The sequence below is a fragment of the Symphodus melops genome, assembly GCF_947650265.1.
Source record: "Symphodus melops genome assembly, chromosome: 3".
Lineage (NCBI taxonomy): Eukaryota > Metazoa > Chordata > Actinopteri > Labriformes > Labridae > Symphodus > Symphodus melops.
In genome coordinates this window covers 24356259-24379008 of record NC_136693.1, presented here as the reverse complement: position 1 = coordinate 24379008, position 22750 = coordinate 24356259, and the positions used below count along the sequence as shown (strand labels likewise).

At 41.8% G+C, this 22750-nt stretch overlaps 2 protein-coding genes across 2 annotated transcripts in view; both read right to left on the bottom strand.

The window, feature by feature from the left end:
* Nucleotides 1-15634, bottom strand: part of LOC306821456 (CD81 protein-like) — a 30888-nt gene extending 15254 nt beyond the window's left edge. The window contains exons 1-2 of the mRNA XM_079339891.1: nt 15338-15634; nt 5434-5548 (exon numbers count right to left, since the gene is read on the bottom strand). Of these exons, the coding sequence (XP_079196017.1) occupies nt 5434-5548; nt 15338-15403 (181 nt within the window). The 5' untranslated portion in view covers nt 15404-15634. The remainder of the gene's footprint in view (nt 1-5433; nt 5549-15337) is intronic.
* A 2799-nt stretch (nt 15635-18433) lies between these two features.
* On the bottom strand, nt 18434-22228 carry fgf19 (fibroblast growth factor 19; the record flags this gene model as incomplete). Its single annotated transcript, XM_079340218.1, has 3 exons — nt 21998-22228; nt 21818-21921; nt 18434-18754 (listed from the first exon to the last, which is right to left on the bottom strand). The coding sequence occupies exons 1-3, from the start codon at nt 22209-22211 to the stop codon at nt 18434-18436; spliced, it is 639 nt and encodes a 212-aa protein (XP_079196344.1). The 5' UTR covers nt 22212-22228.
* Between the last annotated feature and the right edge of the window lie 522 nt (nt 22229-22750).

Sequence of the window (22750 nt, the reverse complement as noted above, 5' to 3'; positions counted from 1 at the left end):
TAGAAGCTGTCACTTTTTGCGGACATGAGAGTGCTCTGCCTTTCCTGAAGGAGACTAAAGAGGACCCTTTCTCTTTCATTAAAGGTGGTAACATGAACTGAAAGCATGCAGTAACATTCAGTAAACCAATGACTGAATATGTAAATCTAAGGTTCCAATCTATTCCTCATCAGTCTGTCAAACCTCCAACCGCCTGTTTATTGAATTGTGTCACAGCTCTGTGTGGGTGTGTGTGGGTGTGTGTGTGTGTGTGTGGGTGTGTGTGTGTCTGCAGCAGCTTCCTGACAAACACAACTCAACCGCAGTCGTCTGTCAGAATCATCTGTCAGTGAAACAGGAAATCAACTAAGCTATTGCTGTCTTGTGCATGGTGCCTCGACATCATCACTTCCCTCGCTCTTCTTCTCGACTATTGATTCATGAAGATGAACTATCAGAGCGTTTGACAAATCATCTCACTCAAGTTTGCAGAGTGGAAGTCACTTTAACTCCACTACAGAAACTGGCTGTAACCTCTGATATGTTCTGAAAAAATAAAAATAAAAATCAAATAATACTGAAACCTGCTTACATAACACGGCAACAAAAGCATAAATCCACCAAAACACCAAATATTTTATTTCTTCTTTTTTAATTACGAAAGACATGCAGACAAACTCCTGCACAATATTCAAATTGCGAAAATATATTGGAAATGTTTTATACAAATTATTTGCCATTCAGACAGCTCTCTGTCTCTTCAAAAATAATGATGAAGATCTGCAGTTTTTTAAAGGCTTGTGACTTTTTGATACTGTGGATCATTAAAGTAATCAGAGATCATCATTTTAAAATATTCTGACGATCTTCCTGTAACTATTGAAAATGTTCCCTTTTCTGTTTTGTTTTTTTGAGTCATTAGAAATGCTTTAATATCCCTCCAAGCTGCACAGACTCGATTAGACAGATAAATTATAGATTAAATAGATTGATGAAAGTGAATGAAGCCGTGCCAAAACAACACAAGTAGAAATATCGCCCAGCTTTCGGGAAATTTCCTGAACATATCAAAACAAAACGGCAGAGGCTTTTCAGGTCGAGTAGAATCGTTTTTATATCTGAAAGAGTTCGCCGGCCCTCTTCAATCTCTGCCACACCTGTTGGTTTGCTGTGATAACTGGTCTCCTATCTGCAAAACCGAGGGGCGTCCTAAACAGCCGTCTACTTCTCTGGTCCAAATAAATCCAGACTATTCAGGACCGTTATCAAAGTCAAGGAAACCAGCACTTCAACATGTTTCCATGACGATACAGTAAGGTCATTTTATGGTTTTGTCTAACACATTTCTCCTTTAACACTCAAACTCTGAACCTTTTGCGATGTTCTTTTTGTACTGAGGAGAGTGTGAAGGAGCTTCAAACGCTATAAGGGAATGGTTGTTTTCTGTGTATTCTAATGTTGGAAAATGGCCAGCAGATCTCGCTCTGTGAGCTGAGAGAGAGAGAGAGAGAGAGAGAGAGAGAGAGAGAGAGAGCGACAAAGTCTTTGTGTTATCCCCGTGTTATTTTACACATCAATAAATTCATCAGCTGCATTACGCTCTGTTTGTCAGCATCAGGGCTGCAGCTGAGATATAACGGAGAAACAGGAGTTATTAAAGTCGGATCAAAGTGAAGTGACGATGGGAGAGTGAGCCTTAAACAGAGGATTCACACCTTCCTCTTGTTGTCGTCCTCCCTGCTGTGTCGCTGCAGCTGTGTGATGTTAGTCTGCAGTAACCTTCGTCTTCCTTGTTTTAAAACATTTTTTGATTGCTATCGTTTTTTCTCAGTGTGCTGGACGCAGACGTGCTCGTGATTGTGATAGGTGATCTGAAGATAACTCCGCCCCTTTTATGTTGAAACTCTGGCTTGATAAACAGCGTTCTGTCGTCGTTTAGCACGCTCTCTTCTTTCCGTGAACATTCTCTTCTTAGTATGAGGACACTGATCTTAAAGGGCTGCTCATGGAAAACTCATTTCAACCTCAGAATGTAATAAACTCACGTTTTCCTTCATTAGCAGCTTGTTCTGTATTGGAAAAAAGGGGCTTCCAGAAGCGGCTGGGGTTTGGTGTGACTCTGGTTGTGCTCACACTGACTCATTGTGTCCTCTCCTTCTAGTGCTGTTGACAGGATCGTATTTTACCATTAAAGCCGTCATGGTTCCGTTTAAAAAAAAAAAAGGGAAGGAAGTGTCTGTTGGTCTGTCGTTTCGGAGGAAAACCTGACTAATCTGATTATTGATTGACGCAAGTGGAAAAAAACATTCAAGGTGGAAAACAGCGTTTATCTCAAAACTGAGCCATGATGGGAAGTGTTTGAGCGGGTCAAGGGGTGAGAGAAAGGAGCAGATGTAGAGGTCAGCACCGGAACGTTCCTGGAAGGAGGAGGGGGAGGAGGAGAAGTGGAAGGAGGGGGAGGAAAATAAGGGCGAGCGAGTGAGACAGTACGACTGGAACCACTAACCACAACCAGATGGGGAAGTGAGGGGGAGGGAGAGTGGAAAGAGAGCGAGCAGAGAGAAGGAGAGGGAAACTTTTCACAGGGAGGGAGGAGGAGGGGCGGAGACGCCCGAGAGGAGGAGGAGGAGGAGGAGGAGGAGGAGGGACGGTCAGTGAGGAATTCTTTCCTAAACCGACGAGGCCTTTTCTTCCTCGTGTGGAATGGAGGGAGGTTTATGTAACGGGGGGATGCAGTCATGGAGGCGGGCGAAGAAAGTAGTTCCTCTCTGACGGCTGAACGACCACAGATATGTTGCTCGCTCGCTCCCTCTCTCCCTCTCCTGTCTGTTGTTCTCCTTTGTGTCTTCTCTGACTCGCGGGCAGATGACTCAGCGGTGACAGTGTTAGTGTGGGGAGGTGACAGCAGATAACTTCATGTGGTTGTTGAGTCACATGCTGAGCTGTGTGTCCTCTTTTAGTCCCTCCAGGAGCCGCCCTGCTTCACACCACATTCATATTTTCACGCCCAGGTGGTGGTGGAGGGGGTCCTGCTCTGTACTGTACCACCTCTACTGTACTCTTAGTGTTATTATATAAGAGCAAACGACAGCTGAAATATGAATTCTGCAATTTCTCTTCAAACCTGGACCCTGGGTTTTTGAACACAACCCTTGATACATAAAAATGAGATGTGTAAAAGTTGTTTGGGTCACAGAAATGCTCAGAGAGTTTTTTTTCCGAATGGAGGCCAAGCACACACTGTGAGTTTTGAGGCCAGTTCTGACCCCACTTATGAGCCACATGATGGATTTTGAAGCGGAGCTGAATTCCAGCCAGGTGGTTTGTCGTTTGCCACATCGTGTCAGGGAGGCCGAGGAGGTGAATTTCCGACACTTTTGTCGTATGACTGCCGTCACTTAGGGTTCGGGTATCTCAGGTTGTGATTTAGTTTGAGATCACTTTCAACCACTACTATTACACATCACTCAGTGTATGTTCAGCCTTACAGAAAGCTTCTCTGACCTTTTTTTAACACCATAAACAGTTACTACATTTGTCACTAGCATTGTGTTTAAATGGTTATTAGAAAAAGTTCATATCTACTGGAGTGTAATCAAGATTTGGAACATGTTTCTACATTTAGATTTGTTTCTGTTTTTGTGTGAAAGGACTGGGGTGTTTTATGTATGACATACTTGAATATGTCTCATTGGATTCTCCAGTCTTTAAGCTGTTAAAGATGTGTGAAGCTTTTAAAGCTACTCTGTATAACTTGTAACCAAAGCGTGACCCAAGCAGGTGTCAGGACCCCCACTGAAGTTTCATTAGCCAACCAAGGGGCCGCCACAAAATCTGAAGCCATGAATCTGTATTTAGCTGGAAAATAAATCATATGATTTAAAATACATTTTTTGTTTGTGTACATAGATGTCACCTCTTTGGAAATACGTTAACACACAGAGCAGTAAACACACAACTAGTGGAGTCACCTTTTAACTTGGCCAAAAAGTTGCACTTGAACACACCGCAAAGAGTGCAGATGATGGCCGACCACCACGTTCATTCTGCGCATGCGTGAATCCCTATTATACATGTTAGGTACTTATAATGTCTGATAAGAAGTAGAAAATGGCAGTGGCGTCGTCATCCCTTGGTCTATTAGATGAAGAAAAAAAAAGAGGCGGAGACGCACTAAAACACACTAATGGGTGAAAGCATGGATACTACAGCCTGAACCTCCGAACAGCCAATCAGAGAGATTCATCACCGCTCACCAACGGTCCAACTAGGACTGACAGGCGACGATCTCCTTGGTGTGTCGGGACTTTTAGTCAGGGCCCCTGTTGTACACGCCCTCCCATCATAAAAACTCAAAGGAATCAAAGGGTTAACAAACACAGGGTCCACTGTAATAACCATTATCATAAGACTGAATAATTAACTATTAATAAGGTCTTTAAAAGTCACCTCTTTCCTTTTAACTCATCCATAATAGATGTAACATCCATCCACTGGACACATGCTCTTCCTGCCTGTTGACTGTTAACTGTCTTCACAGTGAGCGCATCACCATAAAGAGTCAGACGTCAATAAACGTTTCAACATCCACTCTGCTCGTCACGCACACTCTTAAAGGAACCCCATGAAACCACAGCGCGTCCTGTGGTTAAGTGCACATTAAGGTGGTCAATATTTGAGAGATATAAATACTTTTATATAGCGGGAGTTTGAAACAATTCCACCTACGTTTGATTTAAATGATCAAAGGTGTGCACAAAAACTAAGTCACATTTTGAACAGAGAGAGAGAGAGAGGGAGAGAAGGAGAGACAGCGCAGACACTTGACAGCGCTGTCTAAATTGCACACATACAACCTTTTGTACAGAAACATTGCCAGTGTTTGTTCAGCTAAGCATGTAGATTGTTTGTATTGTTTGCCTGCAACTTTAGAGAATTAAACGACCACATCTCATTCATTACTGATGCGGCACGTGTGTGTACAGTAACAGTTGAAAGACTTAAACACTGTTCTAAAACCAGTGGTCTAAAGCCCTGTTTCCACCAAGCAGTTCGGTTCGTCTTGGTACGGATTTTGTGGCGTTTCCATAGACTAAAGCCGGGATAGAACCCAGAATTACCGATCCGTCCCGTCCTACTTTTTGGGAACCTTCCGTTGGCGTGCCAAGAATATCGATCTGATCCTAAAAGTTGGAGCTAAACAGTGCAGCGGTGTACAGTGTGTCCATCTGCTGTGATGTGATGCTATTACGTAGCTGATGCAGCTATCGACATCCGGCTTACACACCACCTACCAAATACAGCACGGTCGGCTATGGAAACACAAACAGGCTTTACTGAACCAAACCGTACCAAACTGTAGTGATCCATACCGGGCTGCTCGGTGAACACTGGGCTTGATTAACCTCATGTGAAGCCCTGCTGTGTGACAGGTGTTAGAGGTGAGATACTTACTCATGTAGAAGGTGTTGGGGGCTTGGGCTCCATCAAACTTCAGCTCCAGCAGGTTGCTTGTCTTCGGGTCATGTCTCAGCCACAGGGCCACGCCCAGGATCACACCTCCTGTAAGCTGCAACAAGCAACACACACACACAGGTCACTGACCACATTCTGCTCTTCACACGCTTTAGTTCCTGATTGTTTTCGTCATTTTATATTTCAGTGTTATGGACAGTGCAGAAGAAGAGTGTTGCCAGTTGTTTTTGTTGGCATGATTTGTCTTTTGGTGTAATAAGAGCAAAAGTGAATTTACCCCCATGTGTTACACAAGGTGGTTTTTAAAGGATGATTCGACACATGCGGTGAATATTCAACCTTTCGTAACATCAGATAACCTAACCTCATCCTGTGTGTTTTCATATGATTACTGTGGTTCAGCTGGGGTAATCTCCTCCTCCTTCATGAACTGTGTCCTGAGGCAAACCAGGCACCAGTTTGATGACCCGTTAGCTCGGATCACACTTGACTGCTCCTCGATAAAGTACTCTTAAGGATGCTGTGATAACTACATCGTGTTGCAAGTTTTTTAAGACGTCAGAGTTCACTATTTATTTATTTTTTTCCGTTTTTATTTTTAAGCCACTGATGTGTGATTTTGGTGTTTGTTTGTTTTTTGTAACCCATCAGACAGACAAAAATGCTCGTCTTTGACATTGGAGGGGAACTGCCCCCCCCCCCCCCCCCCAACAATCAACAAATCCAAATACCTCCCAAACCTAATGTTCCCCTCAAAGAATATCATCCTATTTATCAACAACTAGAAAACAGTAAGAAAGAAACAGGGAAGAAGAAAAGGACAACAATCATTGGCCAGATCAAGAAATCGAACTTTAAAGTATACAACAACATGCTGTCAGTAGCAATTCATTGATATAACGTCCGGTGTTTCCATGGCAACAAACAACATGTCCCGTCTATCACGGCAGCCCTGTTAAAGCTTTATCTGAAAAAGACCCTGTAGTAAAGATTGGCGGTCATGTAAACATATCACATGGGTTTTTATTTTCAATGTTTTTATGTCCAAAAGTAAACACACTGCATGTTTAAATCTCGAGTGATGTGGAGTCATATTCCACCGGTTCACAATGTTTTTGTGTTTTCTTCCTCATTACTTTGCAGCCTTAAAGCTTCCTTTTCCAGCCGCTCCAGAGATCCATTCTTTGGGAGTCCAGCAGACCAAGTGGGATCAGCCCTAATGCCCATTTGACACAGTGTTACTTCCTGAATCATTACGTGAAGTACCATCCCATCATTTCTTGCTCCAGTTGACCATTTACATTTTTGTGCTGACTTTCAATAATACATCTGTAATAAGGTTGCAACAGAAGTTCCACTTTGCACCTTAATGTTAAATATAGAGCACATCTGTCTCGTCCTCGACACTGCAAAGTCTCACAGCTCAGCTGAAATGGCAAAACCTTCCACTGAGGGAAAAGGTCCACATTTTGGAAAATATGTTCATTTGTTTCCTGGCTGAAGGTTGATGATCTGCGTCTGCAGCTGGCGATCGTAGCGTCGCCCAAAGACTGGAGGCGGAGGACACAGCTCTGCATGAAAGAAGGATAAACTAAACGAGTGATCGACATGTACGTCGTATCACACGCCAGACAGCAGGACCAAACCTGCCAACGTTCACTCAGCGCTCAGTGCTCTGGTGACCCTGAACTTGAATGAAATCCTATAAGACAGAGTTCTCTTGTTATTGCAAATAAAAAGGAGAAGTCTTCTTTATGTCACGCAGGAATAAAAATAAAAGTTGTGGACTTGAGTGTTTGACGTTTTCCGTTCTCTCACTGGTTAAAAACAATCTGAAGATTTTTGGAACGACCGATTATTCAGAGATTCGTTTAAAAATGGAAGGATAGGATGGAAGCGTCCAAAATGTGGACAAACAGACATGAATGTTCTGTATGGGACAAGTGCATCACTGAACACGTTGTGCTGTGGATGTTCTTAAACTTTTACAAAGGTTGTCATCACTTTGACCACTCACTTTTCCAGTACCACACGTTTTAAGATCGTTAGCCCTTCTTTTAGCTGAGCTTGCTAACAAGTTAGCAAACGACAGAGTGGTTGTTGTAAATCAAACGGTGAAAACATAGACTACTGAGACGAGAAAAATGTGTTTTCTTTGCCTGGAAGTTTTCTTCATGTGATGCAAAAAGCGTCATATTGCATCACATGAAGAAAACTTCCAGGCAAAGAAAAACACATTTTTCTCGTCTCAGGGCAAAATGAGGGTTGGATTCACGACCATTCAACACTACTACCATGTTTCTAATGATACACAGCTTCATGTAAATGGGTGAAGGATCCCTTTAATTACAGGTGAGATACATTCGATCCTTCTAGCGTACGGTAATATCTGAAGGTTGACTTTTGCTACGCTAGGTGTGCTGTTCTATTGTAGAGCAACTTTGAGAGATTGGATTTAGTACGCTATCAGTCGGACAATAACTCAGATATATGTTTGGGCTTTCTGATTTGTATGGCTAGGACGGTAGATAGAGCAGGAAACCACGGAGAAGGAATGGGGAATGACATATCGAAAGAATCCACAGGCCGGACTTGATCCCAGGCGGCCCACTCAAAGGGCTATGGAGTACGTTGTAACCGAACCGCTCGACCATCTCTGCCACATTAAACCCTTTCTTTTATATCTGCATGTCCACCTACTGAGTGTGTCTGCACTTTTTTGAGTTAAATTTTCCTTTTAGACCTTCATGCACACTTATCGAATGCAAACTTCTCTTTTTAACAAGTGAGGCAGGTGTTGACGTTGCGTTCACAGTTTATCCCCTTCAGTCAAAGATTCAACCTGTCCATCACAACAAAGTTCCACAGTTTAGTCCAAGTGTTTGACGGGATGTTGAGTAAATATTAGAGGGCAACATGTTACACAGCTAACACACAAGAGAAACCCGGCGTGTTCTTTTCTCCGAGCATCCTCCGCTGCTGAGTTTCCCGGGGGAAACCCTGCACAAACTGCACCGTGGAACTCTGTTATTCTGCCTGTTTTTCATTCACCCGAGCCTTCCTCAGCCCTTTGTTTAGTCCACTCCAGGACAAAGACACGCTAAATATATCCGCAGCTCAATAAACCTGAGCAGGCACACAGGAACCAGCTTCACCCTCGGCAGCAGAAGTTAAATAAACGTCAGATGGGAGAAAAATAACGTGCTTTTAAACGGAACCAGCCCTGTCACGTCTGACACCTCTACCGTCCTCCACACGTCGGCCTGTTTGCTCCGTGTGCGGAAAATAAAAACTTACTCAACACATCCGGATGAGGACCAGTCAACCTCTTTATGTGATGAAATGTGTTTTATGAAATAATGAATGTCCAGTATGAACGAGGCAAATCATATTCATGATTTGTGAAGTGTGTGGTCCAACATGACCCACCTCGAAATGAATATCATACGTTAGCTCCAAACTCAACCCCCCCCCCAAAACTTCAGATCTTCAGCCTGATTTAAAAACGATAATGAAAGCAAGATCCATAAAACCATTACTGTGCCGCATGCCAGGTTGCGGTCGTCTTGTCCTCAGATTTTATTTTTCATGGTGATAAGTGTTTTTGTCATGCCTCATGTGATTATGATTTTTGACTTAATGCAGCAGCCCGACAGAGCACTTTCTTCAATTTGAATTAACACAAGATTGTATCCAACACTGAGCATCTCAGACTTCTATTTTAGTGATGATTGTATCCAAACATGTATTAAATCGTTGATTTTACTAAAATGGTGTCAAAGTTTAAAACGCTGGTATGATGAATCCTTATTTAGAAATTGCCCACATCGCTTCATTAAAATGAACTGTTTGAATTTCACATTTCTCTTTTTCTATTTTTTCTCCGTGGCCCAGAGACGTGTAACTAACAGCCCATCCTCCTCCTCTCTCCCTTCGTCGTCTCACTGAGGTTCATTCCTGAGCTCAGTCCAGCTGCTGCCCGGCAACCAGATCAACACCACAACTGGAGAGGGAGCTGAAACTCGAAACACTCTCTCTCACACACACACACACACACGTCAAGTGCTGAGATGACTCACTGAAGGTTAACTCTGATTTAATCTGTTTTTGTGAGGTATTTTATCTTACATGTGTGCAGAGGGAACACAGGACTTCACCACAGGATGCACCAGGTACACTTATTAGTGTAATATACTACAAGTATATATATGTATCTGTGTGTGTGTGTGTGTGTGTGTGTATATGATAAAATATTGTAAGCACTTTTACAACCAATTCAGAAAATCCCTAAATCGTTCTTAGACGCTGTGGGAAAATTTTAAAAAGACTGAATATTGTAACTATCGGCTGAACCGGTGCTGTTAAAAATAATATTTGTAGTTAGATTATTCCTGGTAAACTAAGTCAACAAGAGATATTCAGGCTAAGACCGACCGAGTCATTGGCCATCGATAATATCGGCGGTTGTGAGCACATCAAGTGAAAATCGGTATCGGCTAATTTTATCTCCGATATACGTCGGTATTACTCGATTTATTCACGATGTGAAATATCATTTCATTTCCGCTTCATTGTATTACAAAAGCAGAATCTTCCTGGCTGTGACCAGCAGAGGGCGCTATACAACACACACTTTCCAGAGTGTCACGTGACGATTCACGTTCATACCCAGTTATTGTTCTGCATCTGAGGGATCAACACACACAAGTGTTTATCTAGATCTGTACAGACAGAAGACAGATCAAAGAAAGATAAGGGCTGATATAGCGATGTCTGTCGGGCCCGGATTTAAACAGATTCAGCAGGTCAAACACTTCTAAGATTTGTTGACATTAAAGAGACATAACTATTGATGGATTCTTGGAGACCATCTGAATGATCTTATGAACACTTCAATGCCATTAAGATGCCTTTTGTGAATAAAAAGTGTCACAGCAGGTTTGTTACAGAAGAGAAAGCACTTAAATTAATGAAGTCAACTGTTAAAATCTGAGTCCAGTCGTGGACTTTTAGGTGCTAGTCTTACTTAGGCCTGGGCTATAAAACATTAACAATAATTATCTGATATCATTTTCTCAATGTAAATACAAAATGTTTGATAAAGGTTTAATACATTTGAAACTGTAATTACGCCACCCAACCACTGCAAAACAGGGGGCACTAATGTGCACGGAACGCTAGTTCCCCCGATATTAAAAGAAGAAAAGGGACATGGGTAGGCGGGCTTACAGACGTTTTGAGCGTTATGGAAGCACAGCCGAAATGAACGAGAGCAGCATTGAAGAAAATGCTGAGTGTACCGGCAGGTCGACAAGACGACAACAAAGAGCGCTCAACCTCAGGAGTTTGGAGATATGTTGGTTATTAGAGTCCAACGAAATGAGTAACATGCTCTGGTCACTGTGCCGAAGACAAGTACAACTAAACGTGTAACACCACAGACACACGTGACTCTTTAAGTACACACTGAAGAAAAGAAATCACCAATCGTCAACAATGTGTTAGTGTGGACTGTATTGTAAAGGAATATAAAAAGTGTCATATCAGTGTTTCCAGTTATGTGCACTGAGCTAATGATGGTGAAATGTTCATGTAGTTTCTCGTACTTTCACAAGAAAGAACAAGTCAACCAAATTAACCATCTGGTTTCTTCAACTTTCACTAAAAGCAGGCTTGAAATCTGAAAGAATCAACTATTGATTTATCATGATATTTATAGCTATTGACTGATATGACCATTTTTTGATCCTGAAAACATTTTTTCATCACATCAACAAGGCTTAGTCTTACTTTAAACAGACCTGCTTCAGGTTTCAAAAGCAAGAAAAAAGCAGGAAACATACATTTGGCCTCCAGAGTGGCTGCCACCTTTCCACCACCTCCACTCAAAACACTTTGTGCTAAAATGAGCTGAATGTAGTATTGTGTGTGAGACACATCTGAAATAACTTATTGAAACATTTCCCAAACAAACACTGTCAGCATCCGGACAGCTACATAAATTCTATTACTGCATACGAGGCACCAGAAAAAAACACAAAAAAACAGTGATCTTACAGTTTCTCAGGGTTTCCACTACACTGGTGGGAAGTGACCATTTGAGCATCTAGTTTTATTAGTTGCAAGCGAATCACAACACCAAAAATAGATTTACACAGCCATGCCCCCCCTCGACAGACAGACAGACAGACAGACAGACAGACAGACAGACAGACAGACAGACAGACAGACAGACAGACAGACAGACAGACAGACAGGTGTTTTAACATGTTTTCACTTTCACTCTCAGGAATGGATTACTGCCACTGATGGCTCCAAAAGATTGTGGATCATTTGCTCCCTCTATCCACTCGGCCTCTTGTTCTTGGGGAACATTTTACACTTTGTGTGTGACTCAATTGCGCAGTTTTAGTGAGTGCAAAAGCCACTCAATAAAGTGTGGTGTCAGAGGATTTAGCAATCATTAACCAGCTGACAGATAATTTTGATGTTAATGTTTGCTGGTGGTAAGTGTGACCCAGATTCTGTGGAAAAAAAACAAAACTGCTGACACTCTCTGCTCCTACAACTATACTTATGCTTATACTCATCACTATACTGCATCACTTCAAGGGATACTTCACCCGTTGCAACATGAATGGGTGTTGAAGATGCGTCATATATGTAGTAGTTTTTTTTTTAAATTGGTGCCTTTTTGACCAAAAAAAGGCAGAAAGCGTCTTTTTGGTCTTATGCGGATGAAAGACAACAACTCCCTGAATGCGCAGCACCGTAGGTCACGCCCACTAAAGCTATGCTTCTTTATTTCCAGTCTATACAGCCACTGGTCCACCCCGGCTCCAGACCTGTCTGTCAGCAGCAGCCGCCTCCTGTTCCTCCATCAGCCTCAACTGCTCGCTGCTGTATTGCGGCTCGAAGGGAAACCCATGAACATCTGATTCGAGAAAATCTCTTTTATCCATATATCAGTTTGGAGTTAAAACACTTTTTTTGTTTTTTTTCGCACTCTGTCGTCATGAGAACTTCAACTTCAATGAGGATTCCTTCAATCTCTTTCCTTAGACCACCACAAAGTCTACACAGGTGTAGACAGCGTTATGTATTTTCAAAGTCGCTGGTTCAGTTCTTCATAATCAATGCATAGTGAGCGATAATAAGCTAACATTCGCTACCAGGATCAGACATGTCAGCTATCTGTTAAAAATGGTTAGCGATATTTTACACGATATTTTATCGCAGGATCCTGAGCCTGAGACACTATCTGTATTGCACGAAAACACTGGCAATGTTACAGCAATGTATCTGAGCATTCTGGACGGTGCTCTGTATCTTCGGCTCGTGGAAACGTTTGGTTCAAAGTAGGACTGAATATCTCGAGCTTGTTTAAAGGCTTGGTCCCTTTAAATACAGTCGATCATGTCTGTCTAAGGGGCTCATTCATTTGACCACCTTCGCTAGCACTTCAATGGTTTAGATTAGAGCTTCTAAAAGTTGCCCTTATTTAGTGACTGATCATGTTTTCACAGACATTACAGATCACCACCTGTTGCTCATTCAGCATTTGTTGTCACACATTCCTCTGTAAGAAAATGGTGTAAACACATGTTTTCTGCAGCTGTGTGCAGAAAGACAGGGGGAGGAAGTCCTGCTGGCTGTCCCACAGTGTGAGCGGACTGGTGGTAAAATTAAGAAAGTGAAAGTGTTTTGAACATTGATTATAAACGCTCTGACGAAGCCTGAGATCAGCTGCAGCTCTCCCTGGCTGCAGAGTCTATTTCTGCCCGTTGCTCAGAGCACAGGGGGTTACAGAATGCAGGGCATGCCGGAGGAGGGGGTGTGGGCGGCGAGGCGTTGTCTGCAGTCCCCCACCCTTCCTCCACCCTCCCCTCTCGGTGTCCGCTGTGATTTATGGAAACAGGAGGTCTCATTTGGAAGCTCCATTCTCCTCTGCCTGCTGCTTACTGACCACACGGAGCAGCCGCGGCGTCTCTGAGATGGACTGAGCTCTTCTCGCGGCTCTTTAGACAAACAATCACACTAAGTGGTTAAAAAGTGGGCGGTGTAAGAGGGATGCTGTGATGCACTAACAATCCCATTAAAGTCACTTTGCAGATGGATTACCAACACTTTTAACAGTGAACAATCACACCCTACATTAATTGATTTCTCAGATTTTTCCCCCCATCACAGATCATTAAAACCTTGCCAAGATACCTTTTTTTTTTTTTTTTTACTTTGGTATACATCTAGTTAAAATCAGATACTACGGATTTCATACCTGTTTTGATACCATGTTGTAAATTCAAAAGTCCTACAGACATCTGAGAATTTCTTTGTTATAATGGCTAGAAATCACAAGATTAGAGCCCGATGTCGGCAGCCACTATGTCTCATCCACGCCCTCAGTCAACCTAGTGACCGGCAAATGACTGGAGCAGAGGCAGATCTAAGGCCTCCTGACAAACAGCAACAACCAGCCTCCCTGTCAGTCAACTCGGCCACGCCCCTTATTTTGAAAAACTCTTTATAAAGTCAACGGATTAATTATAAAAAAAGAGGTAAAGAGAGGGTCTATTATAAACAGATTCCCTTCTTGGACGATGCGTTGTCATGTTTAATTCTGCTGTAAATGTGTCATACTAATATAGGACCAATATGGGGATTGACTCACTTTGCTCAAATTGACAAAGTCAGAGGTTAAAGACTTCCACACTGACGTCCTTTTTAAACTTTGGAGGTTTTTGCTTGTCAGAAACTAATGGCGGGATCATGTCGCTGACACTTCGTCCATGTGTAATACTACTACGCTACCACTCCACGCCCGTGTTAAAAAAGGCTCCAACAAACCAAAATGGCCACAGCCTAACTGTGAAACCAAACATTTGCATGCTGTACTCCACAAACAGAAAGTAAATGTGACTTTCCCCACTTCTTTTTTTTTTTTTTTTAAAGGTCTCTGGAAAATAAGTTCATCAACCAATCTGGCAGCTTATTTGGCTCCAAAAAAAAAACAAACAGTTTATGTTTTAAAATAGAATACAACTTAATACATTTAGTACATTTTTAATATGTATTTCAGAGAAAGACTCAGAGGAGTGCCAACATTTAACAGAATCAAAGAAAAAGTGAGAAAACTGAAGGAGCCGCCTCAAAGTGAAAACATTTGCATCCACAAAATGTTTCCATGATCCAACACCCAACACAGAGCCTTGACTCACCAAATGGAAACCAACTTCCTTGGGTGCCCCCTTCACACATACATACATACATACACACACACGCGCGCGCACGCACGCACGCACGCACAGCGCACACTGGGTGGAAGATGTAATCCAAACAAAGCAGATATCCAGAACCGAGCAGGCCAACATCCAAATCTCGGACTACTAAACATTCCTGAAAGTTTTCAACAGCTAATGGATGTTTTATTGGTGACATTAGCCTCATTTTTACTGTAAATCGTGTTAGTACTTCCAAATGAACTCAAACTCGTGCCGTACCGAGACGAACCGAACTGAACCGCCTGGTTGAAACGAGGCTAAACTCCAGACTGGACTGTTGACTGCGGTGGTAGGGGCGGGTTTAGAGGTGCTGAAACTAAAGTCCCGCTCACATCGTGCCTCTGTGTGTTGCTGTTACATAAATGAACCACACATGCCTTTCTGGACATGTATTCATCCACGACGTCCCCCCGCGGAGAGAGCGTGGTTATTCAGAGGTTATAACGGTGACCGTGTAAACATGAACCGTTAGCCTGAATGTGTCTCACTTGTTCCTTCATTCATGTCGGGCTGAACAAACGAAACAAACCCGCTACACTGCGTGGACAAACACGCACACATAAACAGACACACACACAGCGATTTAAAAACAAGCTGCTCACCCAGAAGATGAAGTTGAAGATAAAGAGCATGTATTTGATGCCTTTGGTGCAGCCTTCAACTCCCATGGTTCCTCCGGGGGGTCGAGATTCAGCGCAGAGATCAGAGAAGACAGCGGGGGAGAGTGGTAGGACGGCGGCTAACGGACTGGACCAACACTGGGAATCCTCAACTCAGCTTCGAGACCAAGGCAACACCCAATTCCTCCTCCCTTCTGCGTGACCACCCTAATCTAACGGCACACCGCACTTCCTGTCGAGACCTTCAAAGTAAATCACCAAAGTCTCAAGATTTTTGGAGAGGAAAAAAAATTAAAATTCTCTGTTTTCTATGTGAGAATTTAAAATGAACACATGATATTGCACCCTAATGTTAAAGATAAACCCTCCCCAGCACAGACGCACAGATTTGTAGACAGGGGTGTGTCCAGAGAGGGTTGGGGCATGGGCCCTACAATCTTATCGGCCACCCAAAGTAGCCTACCTCCCAAAAATCCTTATCAGTAGCCCTATTCAGACCATTTGTATCAGTGATAGTAGCCACATTCTGAGTGTACACACACACCTGGACTTTCTTTAGCAAAATATGATGACCATCATCAGCAGTTTATAAGCTTACAAATGCCAACTGTCTTCCATCTCAAGTGACTTAATTTGGCTGTTTTCAGAGAAGGGATATAGCTAAAGAAGTCTCATTTGCAACAAAACTGTACAAGATATATCCACACAACCACTGGTTATTGTTTCATAGCATCTTAGGCAATGCAGTAACAGTTTATTTGACATGAATGTATGTTTTTTTGTAAATGAGAGAAATTACAGGTATCCTCACTACAAAAGTACAATTTCCGCCTAAACAATGTTATGTTTAAAGGACCATATTTCAATATTTCTTTAGATAAATTACATTCTGACTCTTTGGTGATGTAGGATAGACACATGGTACATACCTCGGCAGATTTTATGAAGATAGGAGTGATTATTCTCAAGTTATAGGCTTTTTTTTGTCACTTTTGGCCTATTCGGATTTGCCTTTTTCAGAGATTGGGGTAGGTTTAAACAATAGCCCAAAAAACACATTTTGCACCAAAATGAAATTTCACAACAATCCATTTCATTAATGGGAGACCTTAAAGATGAGAAAAAACATGGTTGTGTTTTGTTCTACGTCGGGGAGGGGTGTCTCAAAATCTGAGGTATTCTGCTGCTAGACTAAGGTTTTAAAGAGTTTGAAGTCTGGAACAATCAGCAGCTGCCAACACAGACACGCACAGCAAACAGCACCACCTTCAGGCAAAAGAGGGAAAGTACAAAAGTATATACAAATGCTCTTTGCGACATTTATTATAATTCATATAATATTAATGCTATCAGTCTAATTCTCATATTTAAGGTGAAGACCTGTCTTGCGATAAGAAAGATACCGTTGTACCATTTTAGTTTGACCTTGAGTTACAACCAAAAGAATAAACATAATGATGTGATCTGTTCTTTTGCAACAACAATTTCAACCAATTTTGCTTTGGTTGAATGAATAACCTGTTTCTGTAGTTTATTAGACACAAACCTTGTCAGACCACAGAGGGTGATGTCACTCTTTCCTGCTTTGAATCCTGATGTTTATAGCCGTTAATGGGCAAACTTGAAGGAAAAGTAGGACAGACTACGGAGAGTTGTAATAGGAAAAAATGTGGATGTTAAAATGTCTAACATTTTAAAAGAAATACGGTTTAGTGCATTCATAGTGATTACGGGAGCTCCTCGTACACACACACACACACACACACACACACACACAGTTTTGTGCTCCCCGCTGACTCCACTGATACGCCTTACCCCTGTAACGCCTCTGTTACTACCTTCAGAGATGGTACAGAGGGGGAATCACTTTATTCACCCATTGTTCTTCTGTGACATTCAGGTTAAAGGCAAACATCACCATATACGCTTATCAAATATAGATCGATTGATTGATCACAGGAGCGTTATTGTACGACCGTTATACTGAACGTTATTTTGCAATCTGTGGAGTGGCCTTACTTTCATTGTCTGTATAAAGTGTGGGGTTATTAAAGATATGTTGCCTTCTTCTTCACGGAGAACTTTAAAGATAGGGGAAGCAGAGGTGATGATATCCGGCTCAGTTTCAACCATCAGTTTAAAAAAAAACAAAAAAAAAACAACAACTTCTGTTTAGCTGAATTTCATTGATACCTCAAATGTTTTTGTCATTTGTCTATAACTTGTTTTTAATACTTCCTGAGTGATACAACTCACAGCAGGTCAGTGCCTTTTCATGCCTTTTTTCCTTTTGAGGTTTTTTCAACATTATCAAAGTAGAGGGGATATTTCTGATCATCCTGTCTCACAGAACAGATTAACTAGATGTGTCACTACAATTTGAAGTGTCAATTTAGAGCAAACTAATTGTGTTTCTACAACAGTGCAGTTGCACTGTGGGGCCTCCAGTGGGCGCCAAAACCAAAACAGCTCCAATGTGCGCCGACAGAACTTATGTCTGTGTTTCCACTTGTCATTGCTCTACTGTTAACTTTTAACTGTTTATAGTATTATAACCAACCACAAAGATGTGATCAAAGGCCACTCTGTTCAAAGTTTGTTGTCTGTAAAGGATACAATGTTCAAAAATCTGCATGAGCTGCTGTTAATACTCAATGTGAAAAACACTGAACATCAATTTAATAAATAACAGATGAATTCAAGCATCTGGAAGAATCAGGACATTATTATATAAAATGATTAAGACTGATTTCCAGTGTCCCTGGAGCACCCACAAGCGTGACCTTTTTCCACTCTCTTCTGCTGTAATGACAGTCACTGTCATTTTCTCCTACTTAAAAAAACAACAGGTAAATGTTCAACACTTCTTTCCCTGTGTGCCCCGGGCGTTTTGTTAGTTAACTTTATGGATGTTACTAACAATGGATTCAGAACAGGTGAAATTCTTCCCTCTGATGGACACTGCAGGAGTATCCTGCCTGGCATCCTTTTCTGTTCCTTCACCCTGCCCTGTTTCTATAACATGCAGCGGATTCACCCCAGCTCACATCCATTTCCATATGTGTGAAAGCATCAGTCTCATCTCTTGTGGAAGCTGGGACTGTGAATGATCTGAGAGAGCTTCCCGAACGCGTCCATCGTATCAACGGGTTCCTCTGTTAGATCAAGACTCTGGCCGGGCTGCTCAGGGACGTCTGATCCAGAAGGCGAGGTCTGGTGCAGGGTGCTGATCCTGGGGAGAAACTGGGCCAGAGCAGGGACTCCTCTGTCTCGATCCTGCAGCCTCTGCCGGTGGTTTCCCAGACTCAGTAGGACTTCGTGTCTGTCTGAGAAGTAGACGTTGTAGCCGTCCGGCAAGATCTGCTCTCTGAAGGTGCAGTTGTCTTTGCTGTAGATGGTCTGCAAACAATGGGAGGAGTTCATATGTAAAGCTTTTGTGTGATAAGTAAGGTAATAAGGGGCTTCATATTTCAGCCAATAGCTGTGCAACATTATCTTCTGATCAAAGTATGCCCACTCAAATTCTTGTTTGTCTTTGTCTGTGCCGAACAACATTGAGGTTGCAAAATGAATCGCAATTTTATTGTTATCGGGACAGCACAATAAGCAAATCAAAAGTAAGAATTCATCATGATACATAAGAAAAATGATTCTATGTAAAAAGGAAAACTCTCCCACAAACAGAGTGTAAACTGAATTTTAACATGCGGGATTATTAAAGTATGAATTATTATATTATTATAATCATTTTGATGCAGTGACGTGAAGGTCAAGCTAGCTATCGGCTACCCTCAAATTTAAAAAAAATCCTGAAGGACATGTTTCAAACACTGCAGGTATAAATGATCCCCCATGACATACCTTACATCTCTTCAAAGCAACAAGACTTTATTGATAAAAACTGTATGTTTACAAAAAAAAACAGCCCACCTGCTGCTTTAACGAATCAGCTACTTTGTGTCATTGTGTGACTTTTGTGTTTTTGACTGTGAGTTATGACCCAACTTCACAAAATAAATCAAACCAACTTTGTGTGATTTAGTCACCTGTCAGTGAACACAAATCATGTTCTAATCTACAAATCAGCTTTTTTTGTTTATCGAATGCATTTAAAGAGAGGATGTCACGGCTGTTTCTGATAAAGGGCCATGGGTAAAGTCATCACAATTACTGTTTCTAAACATAAACCTACTTTCCATAGTTCTTCAACTGTCTTCCCATTGCAGGTAAAAAAGAAAAGTATTGGAACTGCTCCATTAGATTGATTCTGTCTTTAACCATGAAACAGGTTGGTGTCTGTCATCCCTACAGAGACAGCCCTTTTTGTTAGAAAGTAAGATAATTTGTTTAACCATAGTGCCCTCCATTTCCCCTCAAGTCTCAGACTCCATAAAGAACAGGAGGCTTTATGCTCAGGTTGTCAGCATTGCATCTTACTATTAAAAAAGGGGGGTTGGATGTAAGCAGAAACTAAATTTACTGGAAGTTAAATATTTTGATAATCATTTTTCCATTATAACATTCATGTAAAAAATAATTACATTTGTATGATGATTATTTTTATACAACAAGTTCAACTGTAAGTGCAGGTAAGTCTGAAATTTAGACCACCTAATTCCTGAATGTTTCATTAGAATTACATGAATGGTGATTTTAGAATGAAGGCCTCTTCTATTAGACAAACAAAAAAAAAAACAGACATAAACGGTGCTGCAAGTTCTTGGACGGCTGTTTGCTTGCACAGAGACACAGCCAGAGGCCAAGGCTGTTGTTGCTGCTGCTGTGGCTCTTTTCATTCAGTTTTTCTCTTTGCAAACACACATCCTGGCTGCAGCACAGCGGACAAAGGTTGATGAACCAGCATCTGTTTGAATGAAAACCTGATGGGCAACAAGTGTTTTCTGAACATTAACAACACACACTCAGAGCTCAGGTCAACTCTGATCCTGCAGCAAACTCCTTTGAACATTTTCAACAAAAAACAGCTTCTACTTCTTCTGAAACTTTGATTGACAGCTGGGGGGGCATACTGTGCCACTGCCTTTCCACTTTCCACACGATATCTATGTCCCTGAAGCTGTCACAATAACAGAACTTTAAACTTTGATTTAATTCTCGTAAAAATCAAACAATATCGATGGCTGGTTTGAAACCACAGCAACAACAATATAGAATTCCTAGACAGCCAATACTGGGTCAATTATTTTTCTTAATAAGCCAACATTGAAATGCAGAATATGAAAAATTGCCAATATGTTTGTGTAATTTAGACAGCCCTCTCTTATCTGCTTGCAACACACAGTCAAAATTGTACATTGGCAATGTTTACACAGTGTCTCATTTTGTGCATTTATTAGAGGTATAAATTTAACTTTTGCTATTTTACGAGACGTCAAAGGGACTTCTGAAATGTCAGGTGTTTTGTGTGACCCCTAAATTTGAATGCTCTCTCTCTTTTTTGTATTGCTACTACTATGCTACTCTGCTCTGTACTTTTTTTAAGGTACAATGCTTATTAATGTTATGGTTTATTAAAGCAACAAAGATTGTATCATTTTCAGACATATGGTATCTAGAACTATCAAAAATATTGTCAATTTTGACATGCCAAAGGAGTGCATGTGGCCCCCTCGATCTCTGGGGTAATTTAGTATGATGGTTCCATTAAGAGTCAGATACATCAGAATGCAGGGAAAGACGTTATGGTGAGGCTACCTGGGATTGACAAGCTGTGATCTACACCTGTCCTCTTCAATCTTTGATTTTATTAAAAACACTCTAAGGACCAGATTAAAAACAAGATTTTCAGTTTGATTCATAAAAGACAAACAAAGGGTTAAATGCTCCTCTAACTGTGCTGCAGAGCAAACGGCGTGTTCATCAGTGTGGATTTGCATATTTTTAAATGAACCATCATGCATTTGTAAGTGCACATGAGCTTTGTTGCAAAAAGCATACAATATAACACAAACCACAGTTTACAAGCCACGTGCAGTTAGAAAAAATAGAGTGCAGTTAGAGTGAAAAAAATGACATTTTGTTGAGAGTTGGCGGTAACAAGGTATAGTACATGTGACATGCAAACTTTCCTACAACAAGGGAACAATTCCTCCTTTGTATGACTTAAAGAAATCCTCTGTTTATAAGGTCTGTAAATATTGCTTTGACATTACTATTATTAAAATAACCAGGGGTTCAATAAGTCTGAGGCTGTCAGCAGCTCCACACTTTATCCGCATGTGGGGAGACAGTGTGGAGCTGTTACCATGGCAATGATGATCTTTGTTATAATTGTTCGTTCTCGCTTAATTCTATTTTCACGCCATATTTTTGGAGTCACACATAATTTATCTATTTTACCTCAGCAGCATCTTTTCATAAATAACCACTGAAAGTATATCTTCAAACACAAAACGTTTCCACTTTAATCGCATTTTCACGTTATGATAAATTAAACCTCACCGATGAGTAGAGTCTTCCGTCTCCTTCCATGCACAGAAACCTATCTGTGGCGACTCCTCTGATGACCACACAGCCCGGACCCACCGGACGGATCTCCATCAGACCTGCAGATCGGACCATCAGTTGTGATCTTCTCTAACAGATTGATACAGTCTGCATGTTTTAAAAAGCCTGACTTACTGCACAGGGTTTGGTCCTCAGAAACCTGGATCTGACCGTCCAAACTTATCTGCAGGTGTACTCCTTGTCTGGCCGCGTACAGGTGCCTGAGCCGTACCACCTGGCCCCAACCTTGGGTGATGTGGGGTCCTTGCAGTGGAACAGGCATGCATAAAACTCCGACGGCAAAAAACACGTCAAAACAGCACACAGAGAGCAACATAAGCAGCAGCATGATTGGTTTAATCCTGTTTTCAGCTCTGTTTCTCAGCCTGCAGTGTGCGGTGTGAAGTCAGGTAGTCCGATCGTTATTGAGCCCTTTAAATGTGGCTCTTATCAGCTGCAGATAAGCCTCCTTCCCAAAGCCAGTTCTCAGAAACATAACACACCCCTGCACTATATCCAACTGAAGCAAAGCTCCCTGCGGGCCCCTCAGCCGACCGCAGCAGGCTGTGTGGAAAACCAGGTGGGCCTGATGACACTTTTCAATTTATTTCAAATTTTTGATACTTCAAAAACAGGAAGGTTATACTGATGGCAAAACCTGTAAGGATCAACAATTGTTAACTAATTCGTTCATACACAGTTACGAGCCATTACTGAAGCAGCGGGAGCACTTTGGGGTTAAGTGTCTTGCCCAAGGACATTGACATGTCATGTCACATCAACATTAGGCTGCAGGAGCTGGGGACCGAATCCCTGAGCTTCTAGATGAGAGACAACTGACTCTACCACTCAGCCACAGCTGCCCCATTTCTTAACTCACTCAATATT